Source organism: Sphaeramia orbicularis, chromosome 13 (genome assembly GCF_902148855.1).
Source record: "Sphaeramia orbicularis chromosome 13, fSphaOr1.1, whole genome shotgun sequence".
NCBI classification, from domain to species: Eukaryota; Metazoa; Chordata; class Actinopteri; order Kurtiformes; family Apogonidae; genus Sphaeramia; species Sphaeramia orbicularis.
In genome coordinates, this window is record NC_043969.1 from 19,306,131 (window position 1) to 19,317,108 (window position 10,978).

At 42.6% G+C, this 10,978-nt stretch overlaps 1 protein-coding gene across 1 annotated transcript; it reads right to left on the minus strand.

The window, feature by feature from the left end:
- Nucleotides 1–392: 392 nt before the first annotated feature.
- On the minus strand, nt 393–9,316 carry slitrk3a (SLIT and NTRK-like family, member 3a). Its single transcript, XM_030151978.1, has 3 exons — nt 8,514–9,316; nt 7,761–7,848; nt 393–6,131 (listed from the first exon to the last, which is right to left on the minus strand). The coding sequence occupies exon 3, from the start codon at nt 6,071–6,073 to the stop codon at nt 3,359–3,361; it is 2,715 nt and encodes a 904-aa protein (XP_030007838.1). The 5' UTR covers nt 6,074–6,131; nt 7,761–7,848; nt 8,514–9,316; the 3' UTR covers nt 393–3,358.
- Between the last annotated feature and the right edge of the window lie 1,662 nt (nt 9,317–10,978).

Genomic DNA, 10,978 nt, shown 5'->3' on the forward strand with positions numbered 1-10,978 from the left:
CACGCTCTGCATTTACCGTGCTGAAGTCTTGCCAAAATACAGTACCTCAAGAGAGATGTTGAAGGAAAGGTTAACTCCACTGTGGAAATCAAATATCACTCACATAATAGAGACAGATTTAAACAAGCAGTGCATGTTTACATTTCACACAAAAGAAACATTTAGCCACCCTTCAATCCCAATGGCTGCTTTATCTAATATTTATGAAATCACTTGGAGATATTGGTGCAGGATAACAAGAGGATTTATTGGAATAAAACCACTCAGCATGGTGTAATGGGACAAAGCCCAGCACTCATTTGTGAAATATTATTGTGGGTGGGTGCGGGATGACAGGGCAGAGTATAAAAAAAAAAAAAAGTTGCCAAGATATGGAACTCTGGCAAAAATCATCAATGATCCCAAAACTTTATTTATTTATCTTTTGGGGGGTAGGGATGATGGTGAAGGTTGGGATTAACAGAGCAATGCATTATGTTTTTAATCAAACTGAGTGCACACTGAAAATGCTGACCATATAGTGTAGTCCAACCTCTTGGTCAGGAAAAGGGAGTCTTTATGTGTGCCTGTGTGTGTGCGTTCATGTCTCTAAATGTCTGTGGGTGTGAGTGTATAAGTGATAAAGGCAGATAAATGAGGTAGGGCAGCAGAACATGGGGTACAGCATTTTTAAAGTATCTGCAAGTGAGTCGGAAAATAAAATAAAAAATAAAATAAAAGTCTTGATGTCATAATGCTACCATACTTACAAAGGCTTTAAATGAAGGTGACCTCCACGCATTAGAGCAATAATTGTCAAGAAAATAAAACAATGAATACAACACAAGGATAAATGTTCCATATTATGCAAGCTAGGAGACCGGATCATTGATGATAAATTACTCAAGATGACTTTTCTAGACGAGCTAAGGGTCTTCCCATTTAACAGGAAAGAGTGTGGTTTGCTACATTTTCCACTTACTATAAGTTGACACATATGAGAAACTATAACATCCAATTGAACTGAGGAGCACCACTCCTATAACTCTTTTAAACCAAAGCAAGTTGCATATCATGCCAATTATAAAACAAAACAGAAATTCACCCTCCTCTTCTTATAAATTCACAAATTTATAGACATCAAGATCTCATTTTTTTTGTTTTTTTTTCTTTACCAAATTAAAAGTCACCATAAGAAAAAGAAACAGCTTGTAAGATTGTATAATGTAACACCATATTTAGTCCACACCTGCTTCATATTTGCTTTTCCATCCATGTGTATTATTTGTTACTAAAATGAATCAAATAGCAAAGAATTCACAACATGTGTTAAGCAACTGATGACTATTCAATGCACAGGGAAAAAAAACAAAAACAAAACAAACATGTCAGGGATAAACATTTTTAACCTTTTTTTCAGACATTAAAATTCCAATGTTGATCATCACTCTCATGATAAAGGTTTCCTTTAAAATTTTGCATTTTCTTCCACCACTTTTTATTCTGCTGTTTTTTTTTTTTTTTTTTTTTTTTTTTTAAATACTTGTAACAGATGAGGAAAACAATGAGCGAGGAAAAAACAAAACAAAAATTAGACGTGAAATACCTCTGGTGGGTAGGTGCTTCTTATGTAGATGCAATTCTGGAAATATTTCATACAGAAAATGAGACTAGATTACCTATTAGAGACGTTTGTGCATTACATTAGAACCTCACCCAATCTACTGAACCTCCATTGTGAACGTGGGCATGTTTTTTGTCGCCCTCCGGTGGACGGAACCAGCACTGCTACTTTGGAGGCAGGCAGAGGGTTTAATGCGCAAATTCAAGAGCGGCTTCCAGTCACGTTTCCACTCATTCTCCTAAGTGTTTGTGCACCTACAACCAGCAAAAAAAAAAAAAAAAAACAAAAAAAAAACGCAGCATGCCTGAGCGCATTGGTTTGACTTATTCTGGCTCTGCGCTCTTCTAAAACTCCATCCATCAAACCATCACCTTACATCCATTTCTTACCAGAAACGTGCTGGTTATCTAAAATACATAGCACACTGGTGAATGATGGTATCCAGCAACGGGAAAAGAAAAGTCTACTCATCCGTTTATAGACACTATAAGAGCTGGGTTCTAAAACCGCAAATAATAAAGAACTATGCATAATTTGAACCATGTTATTGCCCCCGATTCCCGTCTATTGGTTCACTAGCCATTCTCCCATCCCCAGCAGCACTTATCTCATGATGGCTCACCACAGCTTTAACCATTTCAACAAGACACCGGAACAGACAGCCTGTCAATATGCGTTCCACACACATGTTCCCGTGGCATCAAGCCTTTCATCATTTGATTGAAGACTTTGTTTTTATTAAGAAGGCTATACCAGACGCATAATCACTATACATTGATTTAACATTACCTTTACAATTAAATTCTTCACTGAAATTACAGAATAAATATATGCACATTTTCTTCAAATCTTTGTGAGAGAAAACATTAAAAGTGCCTCCTACAAAGCCGTTAGTGGGTGACGATGGGGAATCCAGAAGCAAATGGAGGGGATGGTCTTAACAAAGTGCGTGGAAATAGGCTATCCAGAAAACCTTGAGCGTTGTCTTACAATAATATTCACAAATGTTTTACCATCCGTGCGTCGGCGCGTCCTTTTTACAAGAAGCACCCTGATATAGACAGAAGTCCTCATTAATAGTAATAACCATATTAATAAGATATAAAAATTAAATAGAACACTGAACTGTAAGTGCGTTGCAGTATCTCTGTTTATAATGTGATGTAATAGTTCTCAGTAGATCCCCTCGCTTCCTGCACTGAAGCGAGTGCATGCAGCAAACTGCAGTTCATTTATAATGTTTTTTTTTTTTTCCTCTTTCAGTAATTTCCTACAAACTTCTGTGCACGCCTCCGGGTATTTGTACATCCAAGTCAGGGCAAGAGAGACCAAAAGAACCCCCCCACCCCCAAGTCAAGGAGACTTCCAGCTCCCGTGCGTCTTGTGTATCACTCCATAAAAAGGGGTTTTAGTGATAGATGCATTTTAGGATGTTTTGTATGCGTTATTCCCCGGTGCCCCTCTCATTCATATTTTACTCTCTCTTGGGCATATAGATATTTATATATTATAAAAATAACGGCTGTTGACATTGCTGGCTACTCTGAAAAAAGGCACTTCATTGAAATATCTGAGAATGGCCTCTCCTCCAAAGTGATTTGGGGGGAAACGTTGTAACTGTAATATAATATTTTATTGATATCATGCTGCCTTTCCAAGTTTATTTTTCAAACTGGTTGTGGGTGATTTTGTTTTGAGGGTGGCAAAGTGAACACAAGGAATTTGTGTTTTGTTTTTCTCCATGGGCTAGAGATGTTAAAACCGATAAGATTTTTCCAAGACTTCGAGGTAATCCGGCTTGGTTTGAAGTTTGGCCCTTAACTCGAGGTAATCGCTTTGGGACGGGTCGGGGTAGCAGCCTTTCCCCGCCGTGAAAAGCAATGTCTCCTTCAGCCGTGCATCCTGCTGCAAGTCTGGGTACTGCATGCCTGGTGGGTGTGCATGCGCCACATGCATGTCCTTTAGTTTGGGTACTGTCCCATAGAGACAGTCTACAAAGCCCACAGTTGGAGTGGGCCTCTGACTGTCAATCACTGTTGGGCAGAGCCCACCATTCTCATGAAATCCTGCCATATCAGCAGTGGTGTGGTTGACTGTGACGATTGTGTTGAGTTGAGAGTTAGAAACGGCCAGGGTCCACTCTCTCTCTTTTTCTAACAAGGTTCTGTAGTTACTGTTGCTACTGCTGCCATTGTCTTTCTTCTCTGAAAAGTGCCCTCTCTCCTCTTCTGCTATCTCCCCCTCTCTGGGCTTATAGATGGGGTTGTTACACATCTGAGTGACAGGGTGAGGGATGTAATCATAAACATGACCGTGGGCATGTGTGTGAGTGGTGTGAGTGTGTGTGTGCATACTGGGTGTCGGTTTCTCTGGTGTGCCAGCATTACCAGCACTACTTTGCCTAGGTGGGTCCTCGAAAATCCTGCACTGCATCTGGATCCCGGTCAGATCTACCTCCGAACGCTTCCTGAAGGGCAGCTTCTTCCTCCGACGAAGAACAAAGGCAAAAAGCCCGGCAGCCACAAAAACAGCAGAGATGAAGAGAATGAGGAGGCTGAGGATGAGGACAGACAGAGGGACAGCCCCCCTTGAACCTGCCTCCCCCATTTCAGAGCTCCCTGTGGTAAGGTCATCCCCAGGCAGAACCGGTGAGGGGCCTGAAGAATATTTCAGCTCAGGACAGATGACCTCCACCTCCAGTGATCGCAGGTCCTTCCCAAAAGCAAACTCAGGTGTCTTGCAGATGACATCACCAACCACAATGACAGAGGAGAGCTTCTCCAGCCACTGCTTCAGGGGGATGATATCACAGGAGCAGTCCCAGGGGTTCTGATGGAGATCAATCTGGACGATGGAGGTCAGATGCTCAAGAACACCACGCACAGGCAGAGAGAGAAAGTAGTTGTTGCGGAGGTTCAGGCGTGCCAGGTTGGTGCCAGCAAAGACGTCAGTTGGAAGGGAGCGGAGCAGGTTGTCGTTAAGAAAAACCAGCTGGAGGGTTGGCATTAGGGAGAAGGAGTTAGGCTGTATCTCACGTATGACATTATACTCAAAATAAAGATAGCTCAACATGTGCAGTCCCCTAAACATCCCAGGGGTTAGTCTCTCAATGTCATTCCCATTTAGATATAAACTCTTTAAGTTTGGCAAGTTGATAAAGGCGCCTTCCTGGACGTATGATATCCGATTATTCCCCAGATGCAGTAAATCCAAACTTGAGAAGTTCCAAAAATCAGAACGGTAGATTTTCTGTATTAGGTTTCCACTGAGATACAATTTCTTTGCATTGAGAGGCCGTGGCAGGAGCTCAGAGATGTTGTGAAAGCCTTTTTCTTTACAGTTCACTGTGAGTCCCAGGTCATTAATGTGTAGGTTGCAAATGCATCCAGCTGGACAAATGATTGGGATGGGGGGTCTTGTTTGGTAGCCAGCAATAGGGGGTTGGTTGATGCCTGGGTAAATACTACGTGGGGTTGGGGGGTTCTTTGTGGGTCGAGGTGGTCGTTTGGTAGGCTTGGGAACTCTTTCCTTATATTCCACAGAGGAGGCTGTGTTGTGAAAGGAGGAGAGCATGGAGGAAGGTTTAGTAGGCCATGTGTTCTCATTGTTGAATGGGACCCGGGGAATTCCCAACTTGGCCTCAATCTCTGCATCGGAGAGCAGCGGACAGAGCTCACTCCGCTTGATTTCCCGTAAGTCTTTCCCATGTAAGTGGAATGGGTATTCACATGTGATCTCACCAACCAAAGCTGTATAAGGGATTCTCTCCAGCCATGTTTTTAATTGAACTATCTCACACACACAGTTCCATGGGTTCTCCTCCAGCTGGATTTCCATTAAGCTCCGCCCAACATACTCCAGCATGCCCTTATAAGGCAATGTCTTTAGTCTGTTTCCTCTCAGGTCCAGATGTGTAAGTGATACAGACCGGAAAAGATAATTTGGGAGCACAGGGATCAGATTGTCATTCAGAATGAGCACTCGTAATTTGTGAAGATGCCTAAATGCACCGCTTTCAATCCGTTTGATAACATTGTAGTCCGCCTGGAGATACTCTAAACTCTCTAAGCCAAGAAAAGTGTCATTCCGAAAAACTTCTAGTTTGTTCTCATGTAGGAACAGCCGTTTGAGTATTCCTAAGCCATTGAACGCTCCAGCATGGATATCTTGCAAGGCGTTATTACCCAGATTAATGGATATGGCATTGTTTAGGTGGAGGAAGCTGTTGAAGTAAAGCTTCCTCATCGAGTTTCTCTGCAGATTGAGCTTGAAGGGCCGGCTCCATATCTGGGAGATCTGGCTGACATTTGTAAATCCTTTACTGTCACAGTGGACATGGAAGATGCCCTCTTTGACCTCGCAGTAGCAGGGCTCGAAGCAGGGCTCGTCGATCTCCTCTGAGTCCTCTAGTAGTGGGATTGGGGTGGTCCATCCTAAGGCTATGGTGCTCAGCAAGGTAACCCACAGCATCCTCGCTGACACCAGAGGGATGAAGTCTCGGCTCCAGGGACAGAGCCACTTCACAGCACTGCAATAATGAACAGAGAGGGAGAGAATGGGGATAGGAAGTACAAACACACATATAGAGGACATACACACACACACATACACACACATGGAGACAAGAAAACAGGGAGGTAGATATTGGAGAGAGGGGGGTACATTAGTTTCAGTAGAATGGAAAACAGCTTTGAAATGAATACCAATGAATAATAGAATGACAGTGTGGACTACATTCAATGTTGCAATATTGCTGGGTATTTCAAACAAAATTTAAGCTGTGCACTCTTAAATGGGTAATATCATCTCAAGCAACCCAAACAAATCTCCATACAGAGACAGCTAACGTCAATGTATAGGTGGAATTGCCATTTATTATACAGCTGATATGCTAGTAGGGGTTGCAATAAATCACCTCAGAGATGCTTATCGCTATGAATAAACGAAGGCAACTGCAGGTGGGTGAGGTTAGTGGTGAGGAGAAACCATCCCCTCTCTTGTATTTATTACATAACAGGGACCTCAATCCCTCTTTCGGCAAACGAGAGTTCAGAGGCGCGCTGTGGAAATTAAAGCAGGTGCACGGAAGGTCTGATGCAGGAGCGGAAGAGGTGGCGGCTTGGTTACCATTATTTCTGACAAGACTCACCTATATTTACTTGTCCTTTTCTGCTCGAATCTACTTGACAAAAAGTGGCAGTAATTGACGAAAAAAAAGAGGAAGAAAGAAAAAGAAAAAAATAGAAAAAAATCCACCGAGTCGGATCTTCTGAAAACTTCACGGCCTGTTTACCCAGCATTTATTTGGATGAAAACACAACCTTAAATGCCAGTGATTTAGGGTGGTGTTTAAACGTGTCAATAGCACAATTACCATCAACACAACTTGTGCTTTACAAATTGGTGTTGCCATCTGAGAATCAGAGCAACAACAACGGCACGAGTGAAAATCGCAGTGGGCGAAGCTGCTGCTACTCAGTCAAATCTCAGTGTTTGGGTAGTTCTTAACACTGGTGAATGCTCATTTTTGATCATATTTGAAAAAGAAAATCTGATTATGAGATCAAATGCCATCAAATGGGTTCAGTTCGGTGGTTATCGGTGTGTGTGTGTGTGTGTCTATGTGTGTGTGTATGTGTGTGTAAGGTGGGGGTGGGGGGGGGATGCAGTCACACTAACGCCTCTGAATATCTTTTCTGTGGGCTTTTGACTTTTCACGCACACATGACCGCCGTGGCAGAGCGCTGTCCGTTCAGAAAAGGTGCTGAAAATCCAGAGGAGAATGAGCACAGCCGCTGTCCATGGTGCTGAAGCCTTCGGCCAAGCCACAAGAAAAAGATAAAAACGATCAAAAATAGAAATGTATTGTAATCCCAAAAAAAAAAAAAAAATAGAGGTGACAGTAAAACGCACCGGGGATTAAACAAATAAATGAAAAATCCACAAACACAGCCTCCTCGCAGAGAGAAAAAAAAAACAGCTTTTATTTCACTCTCCGTGCGTAATCCGAGTATTCCCTGATTTCGCTTCCATGACCGCAATCAAAAAGCGCAGGAAAAAAAAAAGTAGTAACGATAGCTATTTAAAGCAATTAAAAATGTATGCGTGCCGTGTTATATTCCCTTGGGGTGTGTCAAATCGCGTGGTATATACGTACTTAGTTTAGTGGGATTCCAACTTCACATATCCTCCTGCGGTGTGTCCTGTCGTCGCCCGGTGCGTCCCGCTCGCCGTCCGATGCCGGGCTGTGAGGGAGAGAACGGAGAACAGGGTGATCGAACCGTTCGCAAGGGGGGAACAGGAGGAAAACGGACAGAGGGAGACGGAGAAGAAGGGCTTTGACGAGGGAGAAGGCAAGAGATGCGCACATGAATTGAGCTACATGTAGGCATCTCCAACTGTGCTGGGGAACATTCTCCTCAGCGCAATAGTTGCAGGAATTAAAGTATCTGTGGTACAATCCTGATGTAGAAATGATTTTCAGTCAATGCTACAGCAATATCTGAGATGTGACGGTGACTACAAAGCACTGTAGACATTCTCATTTGCTGAAATCCCCCCCCCCCCCCCACCACCCCCCCCAAAAAATAACCTTGCTGTCAATACGACACAGGAACCACAGCCGCTTATTGAAATACATGCCAAGCATAATGCAGTAGCCTTCCGTCGTGACATTGGCAGGAAAACAGTGAATAAAAAAGAACAAACGGCTATTGATCAGTCGACAGGATTCCTGCGATCCGTTATCCTCGATTCGGGCTATGTAGAGCGCTTGTTGTTTCTTTTTTGAAGTCCATGGCTATGCAGACACCAAGGAGCAGATCATCACATACAGACACACACATCTGCATATACGCTTTCGTTATGTTATGCAAACGTAAAGCCAATAACGCAACGCAAAGCCACTCACCTTAGTTTTTTAGTGCAATTGGAAAGCATCGGGAAAATAAGACCACTAGTTTGAATCTTGTTAGATCTCTCTCTTGCTCGCTCTCTCCTTCTTCCCTCTCTCTCTCTCTCTCTCTCCCTCTCCCTCTCTCTCTCTCTTTCCTTCCCTCACCCTCTCAGTGACTGTGGCAAAAGAGAGGAGAGAGGAGAAATGAAGACGTGATAGGAATGTAATCTTTCCCACTCTCGCTCTCCGGTGACTCTGACTCTCTCCCGTTCTTTCTCTTCTCCCTTTTTTCCCCTAAGCAGTTTGCTTAAAATGCAAGTCCTCGACTTGTGCCCGTCCGCTTTCCCTTCCTCCCCTCTGCTCCTCCTCCTCCTCCTCTTCCTCCGCCGCCGCCTCCTCCCAGGCGAGCGCTCCAAAACAGTGTAGCCGGATAAGAGTGTCCTCTTCTCGGCTTCAAGACCGTGTACCTTCCCGGTGCAACAGTCTGTGGATCATATCGATGTTAGGTCAGCTGCTGTTCTTTTTTCTTTCTTTTTTTTTTTTTTTTTTTTTTTTTTTTTGTCTCTTATAGATATATATATATTTTAAATATATATTCTCCTCGGTCCGTTTCCTTGTCGTGCGTCAGAGAGAAGTGAGGGACTGAGCTGGGGAGGTGGAGGGGGAAGCGAAGGGGTGAGAGACGCAGAGGAGCGAGATCTGGCGGTGAGAGAAAGAGGAGGAGGGGAGGAAAAAGAGTGATGGGGACGGTTGCGCTATAGTTCTGGAAGCTGTAGAGAGGAGGAGAGGAAGCGAAGTGAAGAGAGGAGAGACTGAGGAGCGCTCTGGATAGCGCAGCGGGAGCGCGCATCGACTAAATAAATAAATAAATAAATAAATGAGAGTCAGTGCGCGCGGACCTGTGGATGACAGGCAGGAAGCAAGACGAGTTCCCTTCCATCACTTCACGTGTCATTTTATATAATTTATACGAAATATCACATATTTAATTCTAATCACAATCACAGTATAGTTTCATCTTTTTTTTTTTTTTTTTTTTTGAAATTTGAAGGTTCCACTTGTGCGATCAGAATGTAGAGCTGGCACCCCTCACCCTGCCAATACCTCGTCTCTGTGCTGAGGAGACGAAGAGGGTGGCCGCAACTATCTACAGCGAGCGGGGGAGAGTCGGGGAAATACGGCGCACTTTATCTTTCTCTTCCGTTTGCGTGTCTTCCCCCGCCTCGCCTCCAGCGGGCAACACAAGCCCATGTTGAGAACAGAAAGCATCAGCTTCACAACAAGCACGACTCCCAGGCTGCAAACCGCCACGATTTCACGGGGACTAATTGCAGTAGAAAGTTGAATGTTTTCCCATCGAGGTTGACATTTTATCCACTTTAGCGTTTTATTACAAAACCATTATAGTAGGCAGAAGATGCGCATGTCTCAAAGGTGTTTTCAAGGATCAAGGTTTGGTTATGACAGAAAGCATCAACTCTTGGATGCTTTACGAAGGCAGCTGTATCTGATTGCATCATAGATTTGTTTTTGTTTTTCTTAAATAGAGTTAGACCACAATGAGGAAGGAAAGGAAGGACTTTATGCAATTCAGTTGCAACTTAACAGCTCTGGAAACAATTGAGAGGCCACAGCAATTTCCTGTGAAACCAGCATGTCTGCATGTATGACAGCCATTCCATTCCTGTGTCTGTTGAATTCCAACACAAGCACACCCTTTTCTACTTAACCCATAAATAGAATAGAATAGAATAATTTTATTGTCATAATACATATGTACAATGAAATTAAAAGAACCAAAAGACCCAAACAGCCACCGACAACCAAAAGCATCTACTAATCTAAAATGTTTAATAAATTCTGAATCAGTAATTTTATCAATACATGTAAATAATTGGTGTAAAATACAGTTTGTCATCTTTTCATGGTCATCAGATTATGACCCATTGGGACATTCAGAGGCTCTATAGTTACCATGGAAACACCATCATCTTCTACAAACCCATGGAGTTGGATCAATGACAGTGGATGAAGACACTTGTTTTTATGTTCAGTTAATGATATATATTGCTGAAAAGGTCACTTTTTCTTTAGTTTTCTCTGCTTTTAATATAATAACCCGCAACTTTAATCTGAGCTTTTATGAACATCCACATGATCAGTAAAACAAATATTGGAAAATACCTGATGTTCGCTGAAAAAACACAATACAGAGGATAATGTCATAATAAGTGGTGATAAATCATTTAAGAATATAAATATAGAGAAAATACATATTTTTGAGCTGTCACAAAAGTAAAACCGGGTCTTTATGGATTAATAAACACCTGATTCATGTCGTATTTAAGAAGTATAAAAACCACTTCTGTGGCCATCACTATCTTATTACAATAGGCAAAAACAGTACTATTAGTACCGCAAAAGTAACTGGAATCCAAAATTACTATTAAAAACTACTGGACTTCTGCTCTGACAGTGTT